The 21,449-nt window shown below is 41.9% G+C and overlaps 1 protein-coding gene across 1 annotated transcript in view; it reads left to right on the forward strand.

Moving 5' to 3' along the window:
* Window positions 1-21,449, forward strand: part of LOC124354255 (putative sodium-coupled neutral amino acid transporter 11) — a 51,893-nt gene that overhangs the window by 20,264 nt on the left and 10,180 nt on the right. Inside the window, exons 3-9 of the mRNA XM_046804575.1 lie at window positions 2,812-2,890; window positions 15,200-15,409; window positions 15,624-15,772; window positions 17,293-17,393; window positions 17,521-17,591; window positions 19,377-19,538; window positions 20,270-20,511. Coding sequence (XP_046660531.1) covers window positions 2,812-2,890; window positions 15,200-15,409; window positions 15,624-15,772; window positions 17,293-17,393; window positions 17,521-17,591; window positions 19,377-19,538; window positions 20,270-20,511 — 1,014 coding nt within the window. The remainder of the gene's footprint in view (window positions 1-2,811; window positions 2,891-15,199; window positions 15,410-15,623; window positions 15,773-17,292; window positions 17,394-17,520; window positions 17,592-19,376; window positions 19,539-20,269; window positions 20,512-21,449) is intronic.

The following is a 21,449-nucleotide window of genomic DNA, read 5'->3' on the forward strand; positions in this document are numbered from 1 at the left end:
CTTAAGTTTAGACAAGTGTTTCTAATTCTAATAATTTATTACGGAGACATTGGATATTAATTTGTAAAATGTTAAGACCGATGTGCAAGTTTGATTCAATGAGTGAACTAGATTCATTGTTAAAGGTTGTTAAATTTTGAAACAAACAGACAAGGGGTTTTTCCATTATTTTCAACTAAGGTTTTTTTACATTTTGTACTTTTTTTCTTAAAAAAATAACTGTTTCTACCTTGGGGTTCTAACTGTAATATTTCTTTTACATTCATCCACTAATTGTTGAGACACCACTCTTTTGTCTGTTTTGGGCGTTTCAAAACCCTGAAAAGGTGAAGAAATAGAAAAAGAGCTATGCTTCACTTGAGTTTGGAGACTGTAGACAAGTCCCATTGTCTCCCGACAGGTGAGGGCTGGTGGAGTGTCCAGGTGGTGGTGTCTGTAGGGACTCAGTCACGGTAGGGTCAGTAGTCAGCTTCACTGGTGATGTCTGTTGAAATACTGCTGAGATGGACTGCTCCTCCAGAGTTGACTCCAAGCTTATCCTTGGGCTGACCTCTATCACAGATGGGCTGGTGGTTTGCTCTTGAGTAGGTATTTCTCACGCAGAGGTCAGGATCAGACTTTGATGTCGCTGAAGTTCTACCAATAGCCTGAACTATCTTCCTGCCAAGCAATTTTTTTCCCATCTTGTTCAGAATGCATTCCATGGCGAGTAAAATGCTGTCCTCTCAGTTCAGTCCCATCAATAACATTGAAGCTCTCCATTTCCTCCAGTTTACCGTTTAAAATTGCAATTTCTTTGTTAATGAAATGTTTTTTTCTCCAGGTCGTGTCTTTGAAACAATGGTACAAAAATAAAGTTGGTATGGTTATTTTGCTGACAAAACCGATGTATTTGACCTGGAATTACTTGTGCAGCTCGACGGTTTCTGTAGGTAACACGGCTCATATCATTAGCCCCTCCGATTATTACAACCACGTCCTGGTCTGTGAGGTCTGTACACATTGCGTTAGTGTTCTGCAGTATGTGGGTTATTGGGGCTCCAGGACAGGCATTGACAAAAACCTCAGAATCTGGTACTAGTGGTTTGCACTGCGTCATACAGATTTTTACCATGACTGTCAGCAAAAATTTGGATTTTTTTTGGGTATAAAACTGTTTTTTAATTGTTTCTTGTTTTGTGTATGTTTTAGATTTAATAATAGGCCTTTTCTGCTTTAATTTACTTTCATTCTTGTAGTCACTGTTTAGTGTGTTGATTTCAGTCTGGTTTTGCAAAGGTTCATCTGTTATCAGCCCTGATAAAATGTCATATTTGTTTGAAAGTGTGATAGAAGTATTTGGGAGGGTTGGCCACTCATTCAAAGACTTTGTATTAATATGTTTACCTTTTCTGATTACTTCACAGAATGTTTTCCCTGATTCGTCCAGATGAATTTTCTTTATGGGTATTAGAGAGGGATTTTAAGTCCTCTTCAAGTAGTTTGGTTACTTCAATTAGGTTCCTATGATCTAGCATTAATTCTGAATAAAGGTGTTCAAGATTTTGGCATTTCATTTCTTTTAATTTATTTTCTTCTAATATATTTTCAAGTTTCTTCTTTTTTTGTATAAGTTGTTCTTCTGCATTTGCTCTTTGTTTAGATATCCGTTCTATTTCGTTCTTCCAAATTTTCTCTTTAGAGTCCAGCCTTAATATGTCAACTTCTTCCTGTAATTTCCAAATTTTTTCATCTTTTTTGCTGCAATTTTTCTTGGTTTCATTTAAACTTGAAAGAATGTCTTCCTTTTCTAAATCCAATAATGACAGTGTTTCTTGAAGTGATTTATTTTCAATAACGCTTTTGTCAAAGCTTTGAAGCATATTTGTCAATAATTTAAATACATTGTTGAACATGAGTGGATCGCATTCCTCTGTAATCTTGTTAAATTCTCCATAAAGCTCAATTGCTAAATGTTCAACTTCCTCAGAAGCCAGTGCCATTTCAAGAGAAATCATTCTTAAGATAAATCACATTAAGATTACACTAGAATAAAATGAGTAGATAAATACTTTGTGTATGTGTAAAATTAGAATTTATATTGGATTGTCAAAAAAATATAAAATTCAATTAATAAGTCATTGTATAATTGTTCACAAATTATTAATTCATGCAAAAAGATATTATGTCAGTTGTGGGAGTTTAACCATCAACTGTTTACACTGTAAGCAGACAAGTTGTACAGCAGATGGACTTGACAGCTGATAATGTGAACAAACTGCTGCTATCAATTAGGCAACTGATAAGTGGACAAGCAGCTGGCAGAGTACAAGCTGAGTAGTGCAGGTAAATGGTGGGGGGTTGGCAGTACTGAACAGGAAATAACTGCTCCAGTCAGACAAATGCACCAGTTATTTACAATTTTAATTAATTTTTCTTTTGTTCTATAAATTCCAAACTGTCAAAGTCTTAAATCCCACATATATAAAATAACTGTTATATCATGAAAGTGATTTGTTATGTGCTATTTACACTTAAAAAAGGCTATTTATGAGTGGTTGAAAAACATGTGCTATAGTAGAGAAAATAATGAGTGTTTAAATAATCAAAATATTATGTAGTCTGCAGTAAAAATAAGTTATATTTAACTGTGCTCCAGGTAAAATACACTTCACTCAGTAAATATAGTACAATTCATCACTGATAATTTAGTATAACTGCTTTAAAATTAACATTGTTTAAGCACTAAAATAAACACCACTTATTGGTGCAAAGAGTACAAGTATTTATAAAAAAATACTAATACTCTTTTATTTCTCTTTCTTTGACCAGCTGGATAGCAGGGAGAAGACAGGGCTCAAACAAGCAAGTTTCAACTATATTAATTCCATTGTAGGCAGTGGAATTATCGGTGAGTTGTCTGTAATTCTGAGTACCGTAGCATATATCAATTATTCATATCTATTTAACATTTTACACTTATTTTCTAACTTTTGTATAAGATTTCTACATTTTACTGTATTTGAATTTTATTTAATTTTCATTTTAAAAAGTCTTACTGGTTTGATAATATCTATCACATGTTAAAAAAGTGGAGAAATTTATACAAATTTGTTTCTTGGACCCCCTTCCCTCCCACTCTCTTTGTGCATTTGCTGTGGGCATCATTCTACTAGTCTGTACACATTAGACCACCATATCACCAAGAGCATATTACAAAAAAAAAAAAAAACATTGTACATAATTTGAAATTAATTAAAATTTGTTATTGTAAATGGTAAAGTTGAATAAAACATTTACTAAAATTGGAATTTGAAATTCTTGCTAAACACAGTTAAATTCTAACTCCGCGCGTGGTGATTGGTCGGTTTAGTTCGTTTGTTTGGTCGCACTGTTATGACTGGTTAGAGGTTATAATTTGTTATTTTAAATGTTTGACTAGCAATACGCGCTGTTTCTTCTCAATCGACTGAATTACGATTGATTGCAGAGTGATTTAAACTAATAATTTACTTAACACTATCAACATTTGTCAATAGTATGACATAACCTATAAACTCAGTTTCTCAACTTTTGTTTCAATCTAACAATTAATCAATCAATCATAGTTTACGATAATGAAATATCAGTGTACAATTATTTACCTTTATTGTTGTAGTTGTTGTAAATGACGAATCTAAGCACTCCACATTTTCACGAATAAACATAGTTATCTGCTTTATCCCGTGCGGCGGACCCACAGTTATCTGCTTTATCCCGTGCGGATCCCGTGCGGCGGACCCACTGGACGGGCATCGTAACGTTACCGGGCGTTACACTTTTTCATGAGTGACTCCGAGCCGCAACCTAATTTAAGACGTTGTCACGTCAAAATAAAATTCCTGTTGAACATTATCAAATTGTTCTTGTAATATTAAAGAAATGTGCAACCCTATTTCACTTGAATCCTATATGATGGATGATCTGATATATGTACAAGAATCTGTGTTTGTTTTTAACTAATGCTGTAACATTAAACTCACTTTTTTACTAAAAAGTCACTGAACAAGTTCCAAGAGCTTTGCTGGCAACACTGGGAAATACTTGTTTAAATTTGTTGCCACTATCCAATGTTTGAATTTCATTCTGTTCATGCCATGTAGAGTTACAAATTATTCTGTTCACTAATGTCATCTTTGAATGTTCCCACTATTTGAAAGTAACTTTTTATGATATATTAAAATGTTGAGCTTCTTTAATAGTCAACAGTCAATAGTCTTTATTACAATTTCTTTGAGAAATGTACATGTTTCATGATTCTTAAATTATAAATACAAAGTCAAGTTGTGTTTGTTTCTCTTCTCCAGTTCAAAATTCCTCTAGGGAGTAGAATGGTCAGCGAGTCAGCAATCTCATCAGGGCTGTCTTCCGCTTCTTCCCTAGTAGTCTCCTTGAATTCTGGTAGATAGTTGAATATCTTTCTGCCCATGTAATATCGTTTCTTTTCATATTGTGTGGTATGGTGAAGAGGTAGGTGGAAATTTTATGTGTGGCAAGTATTATGTCTATATATATTGTAGCTTTCGTTGTAGGAGTTCCTTGTTGGCATACATGATTACATCCTTTATGTATAAGCCAACCATTGTTAAAATGTCTAGGGTTGGAAAAAATCTCTGCAGCTCTCTATAGGGTTTAGCTCTGATATTATTCTGATGGCTCTGTTTTGAAGCAGCAGCATTCAGTTGATGTTTCCTCCTGTTGTCTCCTCCCTCCAGACTATTAGGCCATACCTTAGGTTTGATTCAAATAGTGTATGGTTGGCTATTTTTATTGTTACTTTACAGCATGAATTCAGTCTCCTAGAGAGAGTGTCAATGTGGTCAAATGTACATCTTAAATGTACTAGAAACAGTTATCCATTCTGATGATGTATAAGTGGAGAAATTCTGTTAAGAAAAAAGATATTTTCTTCTGCCATAATGGCATCTCAAGGCTTCAAAGCGGGATTGAATAATTATCAAAGTGGTTAATATCATTAATTATCAAGTGGTAAATATTATCAAAAGAAAATTTTGAGTTCAATACTCAGATATACTGTTGAATAAGGATTATTAATGGGATGATACTCGGAAAAAAATAGCTAACACTATCTTCCTCTGATACTGCGCTGGAAGTCTGGAGGAGAATGATCTTCTTCAGGAAATTGCAGGAAAATGTTCAGAATTAATCGTTCCAACAATTTAATAAGAAGTGGGCACCTCTGAATTGTATTATTTGTTATAGACCAGGAACTGGGAGCCAGTTGCATTGTGTAAACACACAACTTGGTTTTTCTTGGAAATGGTAAAGAAATTTCCCCTAGAAGAATTGATTGTTAGCAATAGTTTTTGGTGGAGATTGAAATTGCAGGGTATCGAATGGGTTAAAAATTGAAATTTTTTCTTATTTTCTAGGCTTTATAAACTTTAAACCAATCGTCAGACACATAAATAATTGTTAAATTACCTGAAGCTATTCCCCCTCAGGGGTAGTCGGCTTTCGACTACACGGGAGGCCTCCCCTTTCTTCGGGGAGGCTGGCGACCCCGGGGCTACCTGAGCCTAGCTGTGAGACTCTCCTCACAGTCCTTCTAGAGCTAAGGTCTTTCTTCTCTCTTTCGGATCTTAGCTCTACATCTTTTATCTTTTCTGGGCAAATCTCACCCACCTCTTCTTTTCTTCGACCCCACGTGGGTGTCACTTCCTCCTTCTTTTCGACCGGCGCATACCGGAGAACCCGGGGAGTGTCCCTGAATTGTCGCAGGGACTGATGTGTGCTTTGCACTGCCGATGGTGTTTTCTCCGTATGACGCCAGGAGCCAGCCCCTTCGGGCCCTAGTCAGGAAGTGCGCCATGGATGCAGAGGTCGGACTCTGCATTGCTACGGTCGGGCCCCCCGGCACGTCTGGTTTCCGGTGCTGGGAGTAACGGAGGTCGGGCCCCAGGGAACTGGGGTAGAGGCCTCAGTCCTCGAGGGTACACCCGTTCCCGATTTTTCCGGGCCGCCCTTGTCGCACGATGCGCTGGTAAACCTAAAGTATGGAATTGCAAAAACCCATCGACAACGATACAGAAAGGTTGGAGAAGGAATTCCCCCCCCTCTCCCTTCGTGTACTGCAGACCCGTTTGCTAAGAGTAGTCGTTTATTAAGGTCCCCTCCTTCGCGACCTCATAGCGAGACTCCGACTTCGGCATCTCTGCAGGCCATGGCTTCCTGTGCCTCACAAGACACGGGTACACCGGTTGTCTCTGATGAGTTTCAGTCGGAGGAGACACCAGTCAGAAGTCAGGAAATATTTTTTTCCCTTGGCTTCCCCCGATGGGAAGAACATGGAGTATGCGGCGGACACCATCTTCACGAGGTAAAGAGGATGAAAGACGTCCCTTCTCGACATGCGAGCAGCTACGTCGAGACAAAAGAGCCTAAGCACGGCAGTCAGGAACGGCATGGTCTCTCCTGGAGTCGTCTCTAGATCTGATCGGTACATTTTGGCAGGTCTGGAAGATATCGATGGAGAGACTGCAGAGAGAAAGTTGCGAAAAGAGACTCAGGCCCCATCACCATCTATGGTGGCAGCAGCCTCTACCACGGCTGGGAAAAGAGCGGCCGGAAGTCCCCCTGAACATCCAAGGGAGGAAAAGCGGCAGAAGAGACGCCGGAGAGCCTGCTTCTGTCAACGAGACAGAAGAGAGCGAGTTTCGCCCGGTAGTCTCTAAAAAGAAAAAAAGGAAAGCGAAGGCCGTAGATAAGAGCGGGAAGAGGCAAGACCTACCTCCACCTCCTCCCCCACAAGTAAAGAAGCCGGAGAAACTCCCGCGTTCCAGGCCTGGGAGGCAGTGGTGATTGTCAAGCCTAAAGCTGGCAAGTCATACGCCGAGATTCTTGGTGCAATGAGGGCTGGAGTTACTCCCGAAGAGTCAGGCACCGTGGTACGCCACATAAGGAAGACTGTCACGGGAGGAGTATTACTGGAAATCGCAAAATGCGACGACAGAAGGAAACTCCAGGAGGCGATACAGAAGGCGGTGGGCGACAGGGGCGATGTTCGCTCCATTGTTCCTAAGGCAAGGCTAGAGATCCTAGATCTGGATGCCTTGACCACCGAAGCCGACATCTCGGACGCCCTAAGCAGGGAGTTTCCTGTCCTTGGTGGCGAAATTAGGGTTACCCTCTTCAAGCCTAACCGGCAAGAACAGAGGAAGGCCGTGGTTGAGCTGCTCGAGAGTGACTCCTTGACAGTACTCCAAAAGGGGAAGATCAAGGTCGGGTGGGTCGTCTGCCGGATTCGGGGCCGTGTGGAGGTGGACAGATGCTTCCGCTGTCTCGGCTACGGTCACACTAGGAGGAACTGTTCCGGACCGGAATAGGAGCAGTAACTGCTGGAAATGCGGCAGCGCCGAACACAAGGCGGCGGTTTGCACGGGGCTCCTTCTTGCGTCTTATGTACCGGAAACCCTGGATCAAAGACAGATCATGTTCCAGGATCAGGTGCCTGCGGGGTTTTCAAGAAAGCCCTGGACGACAGGAAAGCCCGTGCTAGGCCACGAAAATGATCCGATTTATCCAGGCCAATCTGCAGAGATGTCACGCTGCGGACGCAATCCTTGAACAGCTGGCCTGTGAGACCAAAGCCCAGATAGTGATCGTCAGTGAACCCGTCCGAACCAAAACCAGCTCATCTTGGTTTTACGATGGACTCGGCACTGCGGCTGTTTGGATCGCAGACAGTCGTGGGGTCCGCGTACTGAGTCATGGTTCCGGTGGACGGTTATGTCTGGGTTAAGTTTTGAACAGCGTTACCATTTACAGTGTGTACCTCTCCCCCAATTACTCCGCGCGAGAGTACCTGGAAAGGTTGGAAGCGCTGGAAGACAGTCTCCGAAGCGTCCCTGGGCGTGTTATAGTGGCGGTGACTTCAACGCCCGTGCGGTCGAATGGGGTATGCCCGTGACTAACGTGAGGGGAAGACATATTTTGGAGATGGTCTCGAGACTCGATTTGGAAGTCGCGAATAGAGGGACAAGGCCGACCTTCCGAAGCACTCTCGGTGAGTCAATACCAGAACATTACGATGGTATCGGCCGATTTGTTTCCTTTAGTAGCGGAATGGCGAGTGATGGACGTCTACACTGCTAGTGACCACGAGTTCATCGCTTTCCATCTCATCGATAATCGGCTGCCGCGGCTAGCGAATACCCGAAACACTCTTGGCTGGAATCTGGCTAAGCTGGACAGGGGAAAACTTTGTCGAGCAGCTAGATCGTAGTATCGAGGCTGGTGTTCTGGGGTTTCCCGAGTCCACTGAAACAGCTGAGGTTGAGGCTTATATCGACTCTTCCATGAAAACTGATAGAACACGCTTGCAATTCGTCAATGCCTCGGAAACGACCTTACCGGGGCCGTCGACCAAGCCTTCTGGTGGGACGGACGAAATTGGCGAGCTCAGGAGAACTGCACTAATGTGCAGACGTAGAGCGCAGCGAGCTCGAAACCGGCCTGAAGCTATAACTAGGTCGGGCAGAGCACAAGGCTGCTAAGAAAGCTCTGAGTGCAGCAATTCGTTTGAGCAAAGCACGATGCTGGCGTGAGCTCTGCCAGGAAGTGGACTCGGACCCTTGGGGAAGAGGATACAAACCTTGTGCGAAAAAAAGCTAGGAGGAATAGGGAAAAGCACGGAAATGCCTGCTGGAATGATTTCGACGATCGTGGAAGCTCTCTTCCCAAGTCACCCTGTAAGGCGGGAGGAGAGAGTAGCGAGGACCGGTACCAGACGTTCCCATTTTTACGGAGCAGGAGCTTGTAGCGGCGGTGTCTACCATGCGAAACAAGAAGGCTCCGGACCTGATGGCATTCCAGCTGAGGTTTTGAAGATTGTGGCGGCGAGTTATCCGCTCTTGCTGCTGAACATGTTTAATGCATGTTTGGTAGCGGGTGTGTTCCCGTCGCGCTGGAAGGTTGCTAGGTTGGCGCTGATCAGCAAAGGCAAAAGTGATCCGAACTCCCCGTCGGCATACAGGCCACTTTGTATGCTTGACACCGCGGGGAAGCTCTATGAAAGGTTGCTGAAACCCAGGTTGCTGTCGTCCATCGAAGCCGCCGGAGATCTCTCTCCCCGGCAGCATGGCTTTCGAAAGCGACACTCAACTCTGAACGCCATTTCAGAGGTGATCAGTGCCGTCCAGCAGGCCGAAACAGCCTGTTCACCAGGCTCGGCCGATTGTGCTGTTGGTTACACTTGACGTAAAAAACGCGTTTAACTCTGCTCGGTGGGAGGACATGCTAGAGGCGTTGCAGCGGGACTTCAGTGTGCCCGACTATCTCCTTGGTCATTTGTGCAGGACTACCTGAAGAACCGACGGCTATTGTATGAAACCAAAGACGGAAGGAGAACAAAAGAGGTCACTGCCGGTGCGGCTCAAGGGTCTATTCTCGGCCCCAGACCTATGGAATGTTTCATACGATGGTTTGCTTCGCCTCGAGATGCCCCACGACGTCTACCTCGTGGGTTATGCTGATGACGTGGCTGCAGTCATCACGGCGAGGACGCCGGACTTGGCACAGTTACGCCTTTTTTTTTTTTTTTTTTTTTTTTTTTTTTTTTTTTTTTTTTTTTTTTTTTTTTTTTTACGTAGGGGGAATGCATTTGCGCACGGAGTGTGGGACTCCCTTGGCGGACTACCCACTAAACCCCCTACGGGCCACGGAGAGCCCAGGCCGGAACCCTTTCGGATGACATCTTGCCTGGTCCGTGTGTCTTATGTCTCAACCAGGACAAAACTACTTGTTTCGGAAGCTAGTGGTCAGCCAGGCATCCGTCTTCACGCTTCTGATTGAAGGATCGCATGTACGTGAGTGGTGACTGCATTCCAGGCGTCCTCATTCTGCAGCATCATCTCCACAATGGTCTCTCTGCCGTAACATCACCAGAGGCGTCTCTTACTTGACCTAGGGCTTCCTACGTTAGCCATCAGCCTGCCGAGAGACATAACCACCTTAGAGGCTTTGTCACACACCGCCTGAATGTGCTCCCAATACCGAAGACGGCAGTCGAGTAACACACCCAGGTACTTCGCCGCAGTCCTTGTCCGAACCTCGACACCCCCCACATTCATAGAGATCAGAGTGGGGATTCTCCGTCGAGTGAGCATAACGATTTCGGGTCTTGGAGACCGCCAGCTCAAGTCCATGGCTCGTCATCCAGGCATTGACCCCGAATCATTACCTGATTAAGGCGTAACTGTGCCAAGTCCGGCGTCCTCGCCGTGATGACTGCAGCCACGTCATCAGCATAACCCACGAGGTAGACGTCGTGGGGCATCTCGAGGCGAAGCAAACCATCGTATGAAACATTCCATAGGTCTGGGCCGAGAATAGACCCTTGAGCCGCACCGGCAGTGACCTCTTTTGTTCTCCTTCCGTCTTTGGTTTCATACAATAGCCGTCGGTTTTCTTCAGGTAGTCCTGCACAATGGACCAGGAGATAGTCGGGCACACTGAAGTCCCGCTGCAACGCCTCTAGCATGTCCTCCCACCGAGCAGAGTTAAACGCGTTTTTTACGTCAAGTGTAACCAACAGCACAATCGGCCGAGCCTGGTGACAGGCTGTTTCGGCCTGCTGGACGGCACTGATCACCTCTGAAATGGCGTTCAGAGTTGAGTGTCGCTTTCGAAAGCCATGCTGCCGGGGAGAGAGATCTCCGGCGGCTTCGATGGACGACAGCAAACCTGGTTTCAGCAACCTTTCATAGAGCTTTCCCCGCGGTGTCAAGCATACAAAGTGGGCCTGTATGCCGACGGGGAGTTCGGATCACTTTTGCCTTTGCTGATCAGCGCCAACCTAGCAACCTTCCAGCGCGACGGGAACACACCCGCTACCAAACATGCATTAAACATGTTCAGCAGCAAGAGCGGATAACTCGCCGCCACAATCTTCAAAACCTCAGCTGGAATGCCATCAGGTCCCGGAGCCTTCTTGTTTTGTCGCATGGTAGACACCGCCGCTACAAGCTCCTGCTCCGTAAAAATGGGAACGTCTGGTACCGGTCTCGCTACTCTCTCCTCCCGCCATTACAGGGTGACTTGGGAAGAGAGCTTCCACGATCGTCGAAATCATTCCAGCAGGCATTTCCGTGCTTTTTCCCTATTCCTCCTAGCTTTTTTTCGCACAAGTTATGTATCCTCTTCCCCAAGGGTCCGAGTCCACTTCCTGGCAGAGCTCACGCCAGCATCGTGCTTTGCTCAAACGAATTGCTGCACTCAGAGCTTTCTTAGGCAGCCTTGTGCTCTGCCGACCTAGTTATAGCTTCAGGCCGGTTTCGAGCTCGCTGCGCTCTACGTCTGCACATTAGTTGCAGTTCTCCTGAGCTCGCCAATTTCGTCCGTCCACCAGAAGGCTTGGCGACGGCCCCGGTAAGGTCGTTTCCGAGGCATTGACGAATTGCAAGCGTGTTCTATCAGTTTCATGGAAGAGTCGATATAAGCCTCAACCTCAGCTGTTTCAGTGGACTCGGGAAACCCCAGAACACCAGCCTCGATACTACGATCTAGCTGCTCGACAAGTTTTCCCCTGTCCAGCTTAGCCAGATTCCAGCCCAAGAGTGTTTCGGGTATTCGCTAGCCGCGGCAGCCGATTATCGATGAGATGGAAAGCGATGAACTCGTGGTCACTAGCATGTAGACGTCCATCACTCGCCATTCCGCTACTAAAGGAAACAAATCGGCCGATACCATCGTAATGTCTGGTATTGACTCACCGAGAGTGCTTCGGAAGGTCGGCCTTGTCCCTCTATTTCGCGACTTCCAAATCGAGTCTCGAGACCATCTCCAAAAATATGTCTTCCCCTCACGTTAGTCACGGGCATACCCCATTCGACCGCACGGGCGTTGAAGTCACCCGCCACTATAACACGCCCAGGGACGCTTCGGAGACTGTCTTCCAGCGCTTTCCAACCTTTCCAGGTACTCTCGCGCGGAGTAATTGGGGGAGAGGTACACACTGTAAATGGTAACGCTGTTCAACTTAACCCAGACATAACCGTCACCGGAACCATGACTCAGTACGCGGACCCCACGACTGTCTGCGATCCAAACAGCCGCAGTGCCGAGTCCATCGTAAAACCAAGATGAGCTGGTTTTGGTTCGGACGGGTTCACTGACGATCACTATCTGGGCTTTGGTCTCACAGGCCAGCTGTTCAAGGATTGCGTCCGCAGCGTGACATCTCTGCAGATTGGCCTGGATAAATCGGATCATTTTTCGTGGCCTAGCACGGGCTTTCCTGTCGTCCAGGGCTTTCTTGAAAACCCCGCAGGCACCTGATCCTGGAACATGATCTGTCTTTGATCCAGGGTTTTCCGGTACATAAGACGCAAGAAGGAGCCCCCGTGCAAACCGCCGCCTTGTGTTCGGCGCTGCCGCATTTTCCAGCAGTTACTGCTCCTATCCGGTCCGGAACAGTTCCTCCTAGTGTGACCGTAGCCGAGACAGCGGAAGCATCTGTCCACCTCCACACGGCCCCGAATCCGGCAGACGACCCACCCGACCTTGATCTTCCCCTTTTGGAGTACTGTCAAGGAGTCACTCTCGAGCAGCTCAACCACGGCCTTCCTCTGTTCTTGCCGGTTAGGCTTGAAGAGGTAACCCTAATTTCGCCACCAAGGACAGGAAACTCCCTGCTTAGGGCGTCCGAGATGTCGGGCTTCGGTGGTCAAGGCATCCAGATCTAGGATCTCTAGCCTTGCCTTAGGAACAATGGAGCGAACATCGCCCCTGTCGCCCACCGCCTTCTGTATCGCCTCCTGGAGTTTCCTTCTGTCGTCGCATTTTGCGATTTCCAGTAATACTCCTCCCGTGACAGTCTTCCTTATGTGGCGTACCACGGTGCCTGACTCTTCGGGAGTAACTCCAGCCCTCATTGCACCAAGAATCTCGGCGTATGACTTGCCAGCTTTAGGCTTGACAATCACCACCTGCCTCCCCCAGGCCTGGAACGCGGGAGTTTCTCCGGCTTCTTTACTTGTGGGGGGAGGAGGTGGAGGTAGGTCTTGCCTCTTCCCGCTCTTATCTACGGCCTTCGCTTTCCTTTTTTTCCTTTTTAGAGACTACCGGGCGAAACTCGCTCTCTTCTGTCTCGTTGACAGAAGCAGGCTCTCCGGCGTCTCTCTGCCGCTTTTCCTCCCTTGGATGTTCAGGGGGACTTCCGGCCGCTCTTTTCCCAGCCGTGGTAGAGGCTGCTGCCACCATAGATGGTGATGGGGCCTTAATCAGGTAATGATTCGGGTCAATGCCTGGATGACGAGCCATGGACTTGAGCTGGCGGTCTCCAAGACCGAAATCGTTTATGCTCACTCGACGGAGAAATCCCCACTCTGATCTCTATGAATGTGGGGGGTGTCGAGGTTCGGACAAGGACTGCGGCGAAGTACCTGGGTGTGTTACTCGACTGCCGTCTTCGGTAATTGGGAGCACATTCAGGCGGTGTGTGACAAAGCCTCTAAGGTGGTTATGTCTCTCGCAGGCTGATGGCTAACGTAGGAAGCCCTAGGTCAAGTAAGAGACGCCGTCCTCATGTCTACTGTAAACTCAACCCTTCTGTATGGCGCAGAGGTTTGGGCGGGTGTCATGAGGATAAGGCGATACAGTCAAAAGCTGTTATCGGTACAGAGAAGAGCGGCACTTAGGGTCGCCTGCGCCTATCGCACCGTTTTCCGGTTCAGCCGTGGCGGTCGTGGCTGGGGTGATTCCTATTGACCTGCTGGCCATCGAGAGACAGAACCGTCTTCCGGGAGGCTGCCGAGCGGGGTAGAAAGGATGCCTTGGCTGCTGCCAGGGCGGAGACTCTGCAGGTTTGGCAGCGGAGGTGGACGGAAGGATTGGACGGCCGCTGGACCTTCCGTCTCATTCGAGAGCTTCAATCCTGGATAGATCGTGGCCACGGGGAGATAGATTTCTACCTGTGTCAGTTCCTGACGGGGCACGGTTACTTTAGGAAGTACCTCTACAGGATGGGAAAAAGTCAGGTCCGCCTCGGTGTGCTTACTGCCCGGAGGAAGATGATGATGTTCATCACACCTTCTTCGCTTGCGGGCGCTTCACCGAGGGCCAGGCAAACGCTCGCCACCACAGTTGGTGATGTTACGGCAGAGGACCATTGTGGAGATGATGCTGCAGAATGAGGACGCCTGGAATGCAGTCACCACTCACGTACATGCGATCCTTCATCAGAAGCGTGAAGACGGATGCCTGGCTGACCACTAGCTTCCGAAACAAGTAGTTTTGTCCTGGTTGAGACATAAGAACACACGGACCAGGCAAGATGTCATCCGAAAGGGTTCCGGCCTGGGCTCTCCGTGGCCCGTAGGGGGTTTAGTGGGTAGTCCGCAAGGGAGTCCCACACTCCGTGCGCAAATGCATTCCCCCTACGTAAAAAAAAAAAAAAAAAAAAAAAAAAAAAAAAAAAAAAAAAAAAAAAAAAAAAAAACCTGAAGCTATTCATATTGATTCAAGGAAGAATGCTATTGTTTGGAAGTCAACAATTGAGAAGGATAAATCTATATTATCTGTCAGTCTGTCCGTCTGTCTTGATAGAAAAGTCCCAGAAATTTCAAACTTGGTATATAGGTTCCTTTTGGTCTAAAGAAGAACCTTATTGATTTTGGGGTCAATGGACAGTCCGTCTCTCTGTCTGTTTAACCCTTTGGGTTCTTAGAGCCGCTTTGGTTGGCTCTTAAGTAATTCTGTAAAGTATCAAGAGTGGACTAGATCAGCTTTTCTAATATTTATTATTCTGTTACTAATTGTTGACATGGCATTGTACTTAGTCTCCAATCAAAAACAATACAATTTACAACAAAATGCACGTATCCACAGTTTGCTATACGCTAGGTTGTGTGAAAAGTATATGAGTCGACTTATAAATAAGAGTGCAGTTTCAATAATATTATTCAAAACTCAGTTATACAGGTACATAATTTCTTGAAACTTATATAAGTTCCTATTTATGTAGGAAATGGCAGAAAAGGTGGATAAAAATCAATTAAAATCATAAAATTTTTGTATTTCAAATTAAAAAAAAAACAAAATTTAGGTTTGTAATAAGTGATTTTCTTAATATTTTTCTTGTATTGTTGATATTACAAAAGATGTGTATCTATGTTGTTTATGTTTGAAATATAGCTCTGCTACAATGGCTTCCCTCTTGCAGGTATCCCTTATGCCTTCCAGCAGGCAGGGTTCGGGTTAGGAATATTGCTGCTGGCCCTGGTCGCCTGGGTCACAGACTATTCCCTGAGACTGATGGTTCAATCGGCTCACGTCAGCGGGACTTTCTCCTACTCTGGCATCATGGCTGCTGCGTTCGGCTCTACAGGCTTCTATCTCCTATCAACATTGCAGTTCATGTATCCGTTTATTGGTAGGTATAAGTATTTTGCTGTGTGAAAAGATTGCATAAGAGAAAACATATTAGAGTTAAATAGCAAATTAATAGACTATAAAAGTACAGCTAAATCTTGCTTATCTAACATAAATGAATGGGCATTAATGTTGAAAAAGCTAGTAAAGTAATAAGTAAAGTAACTTTGTCGTGCTGCTCTGTGCATTGACTTAAGTCACCCCCTCTGATACAGCCATGGTCAGCTACAATGTTGTGGTAGGAGACACTGTCACTAAGGTACTGGTGCGGATGTTTGGACTGTCTCCAACGGCTCTCCTGGCTCGCAGAGACTTTGTCGTGCTGCTCTGTGCATTCACTGTAGTCATCCCTCTTTGTCTGCAGGTAAGTCTCACCTTCTGTTTATAGAAAAGTAGTGTAAAACCATATTTCTCACAAAACAAAATTTGACTCAGGCTCAACGTTGCTAATTTTTACTCCACATAAAGTGCAAAAAATGTTACTAATTTTGATGTTTTCGATTTTGATTATATTTTATATAGTGCAATGTTACTTGAGGCATTTAACAAAAAATGCCAAATTCAATTGGTTTTAAACTTCAATTAATATGTGTTACTTCATTTTTTCTCTTCCTTAGTCTGTAAACAGCTTTATAATTACAACTGTTTTCTTCTCTGTTAGCTGACTGAGTGGTTGAACAAAGTATAGTCCATACTGTGTTTGTTTTTTTTAAGTACTGGTAGTTGTATATTTTGGTACAATGTAATACTAACAGCTGTGAATTCTTATTAGTGTTATTCCATTTGTTGTATTACAATATGTGACTGAGTTTTACAAAGACAAAATATTGTTGTTAATTAGTCTGTCTTGTTTCCAAGTAACTAAGTGTTATTTGCATTATTTTTAGCAATATATCTCCCATTTTTTGTGGACTTTTTCTTTGAAATTAAGGTTTCTGTAAAAATAAATTAAATAGTTATTTTACAATGACTCTTTAGAACACTCGCATTTTCAAGAAAAATTTAGTTTAGCTCTCACAACATCATCTTTACTTTTCTTGTAGAAACCAACATTACATAACAACTAAACAAATATAAAAAATTAGTTGGATAGATTTTTTACAACAGTTTTTCTTTTAAAAGTATGCAAATCTACAAATAATAGGTCAATGCGTAAGAAATAGCCACAACACTCAGAGTGTTAATTCAATTCCTGACAAGTTACTCTTGAACCCAACGTAGCCACGGTGGGAAGGGTTGATTTAATATGAATGTTGAGTTTAGTTCCAGTTCACCTTCCTCTTGATGCAGCATCTGAAATCTGATGCTGTTACAGACTTGAATCCTGCAATCTGGGTAGATAAAGAACTTTTTTGAATACTTTTATTTTAATAAGACCTAAATTTGGGCATTTACCAACTCAACATTTCCAAACAGAAACCTCTCTTTTGTGAAACATCACTGGGCTGGGAACAGAAATTCCTGGGTTTCGATACAAATCAGAGATCTAACTTTATTCATGTTGTACATACTTTAGATCAATATTTCAATTTGATACAATATCAAATTTAGAATATTTGGGAAAAAGGAAAAGTTCTGTATCCTTCACAATCCTTGCATCATCAAAAATAAACTTCAAACAAAGAATTTAGGAAAAGGTGAACTAAATGAGAAAAATACTTTACCTTTTTAGATTAAACTATAGGATATTTTTCAGAAAGTTTAACCCCCATCAGAAATAAAAGTTGTATTTTCATATCACCAAAAAGTGTGTCCTGTTGATGTAGAAATATTCAAGTTTATTTTTTCCATTTACAATAAATCCAAATTTAGCTAAATATCAGACTAATTGTTACATATTTTGAGGAAGTTACCTATAATATTGAGTGTTATATATATTTTCAGAAAGATATGGCTCGGTTGGCGAGGGCTTCATTGGTGTCTCTCTTCTTTGTAGTCTTCATTCTTACAGCTGTCTTGTTGAGGTTCTTTACATTCTTCAGCTTGTAAGTCGATTTGACTTTATATTATAAATAAGGATTATTCTTGAAGTTCTCTTTTAATTAGGTGTATTAACAATTGAATCTTTCATTAAGAGTACCATCTTTAAAAAGATAACTTGTTGTTTTCCAGACCTCCAACAGAGGATGCATTTCAGTTTTATAACTCTGGAGTTATCCCTGCTATTGGCGTCATGGCTTTTGGTGAGTGATAGTCTTCAATAAAATAATCTACATATTCAATTCCTGTATGTTATATGAGTTATATTACTTTCATTGTTTTGTCAATAAGACTGATTACGGAAACACTTGAACTACCATAAATACCAAAATTATTAAGCAAACATTCTTTGTTCATTTTACTGCTTTTTTGTTTTGTTTTGTAAAATAAAACCAGAACTGGTGTGTTGTTTTTACCTATAAAATTTTGAATTTCCTGTAAATCTTTGAGCCCAACTAAAGTTTCTATATCACAATATTTTAACGCAAAATGTATAGTTAATCTAATGAGAAATCCTTTTGAGGTTGATAACATTGTGTGTTAAATTGAAAATCACAACCTATAATAATACTAAATCTTTATTCACTAAAAGAGTGTAAATAAATTTACAAGTATCACATGCTATAAATTAGTACCTATTAAACATATAAAGATAACATACACTAACAAACAACAAATAAGTGAATGGTGAATAATTTAGTACACCTACAAAAACCTGTTTTGGGTTCCTTGCTTATACAAAAATCAAAATGAGCAGAAAGCAAACATAAATTTATATTGTTGTAAAATACAGTTTTAGTAGTAAGGAGCCAATACAAAAATCAATCAACAGAAAATAAATACAAAATAAGTTGCAAACTACGTCATATCAATACGCAAATAAAAAAGGTAAGTATAGAATTTTACAACATAAAGGTAAATAACATTATAACACAGCTAATTAAAAACACATCACAATCACTTCCAAAGAGACATCAAATTAATTTATAACAATACAGTTGCAATGTACTAAAATAAAAAATGAGACACAGAGCAATTAATACAATAGTAGTAATTGCTAAAAACTGCTTACTATTACATATTTTGCCTCTCTGAGTGAAACAGTGTTCTAGCAGGGACTGGACTGATATTCATTTCTCATATATTTCGTAGACACTTTCTGTAAATTACTGTGGATTTAGTTTCAAGTAATTCTTTTATTGATTCGTTATAAATTGGGATTGTCTTAAAAACAAACTATTCTTTTACCTTCGAATTAAGAAAAACATAAAAGTAAAGTATTATTATTTAAAACAAAGCTAACCAAATAAACATTAATTGAAGCATTTGATAGTATAATATTCATTATTTACAGTTGGTGTGGAGGTGGGTAGGAAAAAGTGTTTAACATCTTGTACCATGATTTACACTACAAAAGTAGTTGTATGTTTATCCTTTCTCAGTGAAGTTTGCTTTTTTTTTGCTTTAATTCACATTCCTCTTAGTGCAGAATCTGAAATCTGTCACTGTTATAGACTCGACTCTTGGAATCTGAAGTCATGTTCATGTAAAGAAATCTAAAAAAAGTCAGTGACAAAGAAACTCAAAACGAATTCTTTGCATTATTTTGATATCGGAGACACCTAGACTACAAAGTATAGTGTAATTTAGGTGAAGAGGTATTCTCATTGTCTCTTTAGGTGCACAATTGATTTTTTTGGATCTCTTCAGAGGAAACATGACTCCAGATTGTAGGAGTCAAGTCTCTGACAGCTTAAGATTTTAGGTGTTGCACTAAGAGGAAAGTAAACTGGAGCAACCTAAATATTCACATTGAATCTACCTTTCCCTCCATAGCTATATTATTCTAGATATTCTGTGTGATTATAGTATAACACTTAAAATTAACTTTTAAGCCTGAAATACTTACTCTTTACATGTACTTAGAACTATCTTAGAAGATCATTGAATAAAATAGGGAGGGGGTAACAATTGTTTGGTGATTACAGCATTCATGTGTCACCACAATGTCTTTCTGCTGTACTCATCTATAGAGGGTGCATCTCAGGAGAAGTGGGACAAAGTGACTCACTTCTCAGTCTCTGCATCGTTCATTGTGACTGTTGCGTTTGGACTTGTCGGCTATATCACCTTCACTGGCTATGTTCAAGGTCAGTTATCATCATTCTATAAAATGGAGAAATCAATTAGATCGTATAGGAATATTTCTTAGTTTTCATTTAAGTAGAGAATAATATGTCACTCCTAGACCACTCTAAGGGTAAACAGATAATCAAAATCCCTGTCTACACACTATAAATGAAACTATGTAATATAATCGATTTTGTTCACAGGGATTTAGTTATTTCTCATTACAATTCCTTCCAACTTGTGCCACTGTCTTACAGAATTATTGCAATTATTAATTTGTAATTTTGTACAACTATTCCTTTACTGACATATTTTTTGTTTGTTTTATGTACAATGTATAATACGTAATTACTATTTTTATGTGATAATATAAACAAATATTTATTCTTTTTGTTTGAATTTAGTCATATGTTAAATAATTCCTTAAATACCACCATATTATAGAGAATTAGATCATCTTTATAACAATGTATAAATTTTGAATAGAGTAGTTAGAGTAATAAAAAACAAAATTGTTCTCCTGCGGCAGAACAGTATATCAATTCAGTCCTGTAGTGCCAGAGCATGTGGTGGTAATGCGTCTGAGACTAGTTTAACTATAATAATAATGTAAGATCATGTTCAGTAACATAAGGTTCTATTACAGTACTCTTATGGCATTATTGTAAGTACTATTTTTATCTTTGTGGATAATTGTGGATAATGATATGATGTTGTATTGTATTATGTAAGATTTTTTGTCTTATTTTAGGAGATCTCTTGGAAAACTATTGCTGGAACGATGACCTGATGAACCTCGCGAGAGTTGTATTCAGTGCCACCATTCTGCTGACGTTTCCCATCGAATGTCTGGTTACACGGGCTGTGGTGGAGGCGGTGTGGCAACGGTTGGATACGCCACGTAGTTACACAGCTGTCACCATTGCCATCGTCATGGGCGCATATGTCCTCTCTGTTAGCACTGATTGTCTCGGGATCGTGCTGGAGCTGAATGTGAGTCAGAGGCTTATATTGGGTTGTGGGAATCCACTGTAGAAACTTTAAAAATTTGTTGAAAATACAACTGTTACCTTTGCCATTGTCATGGGCGCATATGGAAAGAAACAAATTTAATTGTATTTATAAAAGAGGTGTATGGGCAGTATTATATACCGTAACTGCTGTATGTTACATCAGATATTCTTTAGAGATTTTTATGTTTAACAATTCTTACATAGCTAAATAGAATAAATTATACAATTCTGGAAAATAAACAATTTTTTGAATATTAGTCTAGTGGCCTTTTAATGAACTTTGACTACATATTTTTTAAATTTGAATTTTGAGGTTTTGACATATTTTTATTTTAACCCTTATAACGTCACTATCTCCAAACGGCAAAGACGCGGTACGGCGCATCGACACAAAACTGCGTCTATAGCAAATTTAAGTTCCTTTTAAATCCGATCAATGTCACTAACGAACGGTATGCGTCAACCATGTGTGTGGGTTATTGACCTATGTCAAACGTCAAAATATAGCTGTCGCGTTACATTGTTTGAAACAATAGACGCGGTGTCTAGACACTCTCCCCGCCACACGGCACAGATGCCGTACAGCGCGCGCGCTTTTGTTTGCAGTTTGGCTTCAGGTAGTGCGTGTTTAACCATCGCTGAGTCGGTTTCCTACGTTGTGTTTTCTGTTTATATGGTTTTTATTTATTTGTTAAAAGTATTGATATCTTAGTTTTAGTATTCATTTAGTGTTTTTAGTGTCATTTTAGTGTTTAGTGTCACCTATTTAGTGTTCAGGTACTTTGGGATTATACCGACCACACCAGTATGAAGAACACAAAAATATAAATTTATAGCTAAACAAACATGATAGAACGAAAAAACAACTCTTTAATTACAAAATTACAAGCATTTCCATGCATTGTGATCGATATTGTT

This window comes from Homalodisca vitripennis, chromosome 2, assembly GCF_021130785.1.
Source record: "Homalodisca vitripennis isolate AUS2020 chromosome 2, UT_GWSS_2.1, whole genome shotgun sequence".
NCBI classification, from domain to species: domain Eukaryota; kingdom Metazoa; phylum Arthropoda; class Insecta; order Hemiptera; family Cicadellidae; genus Homalodisca; species Homalodisca vitripennis.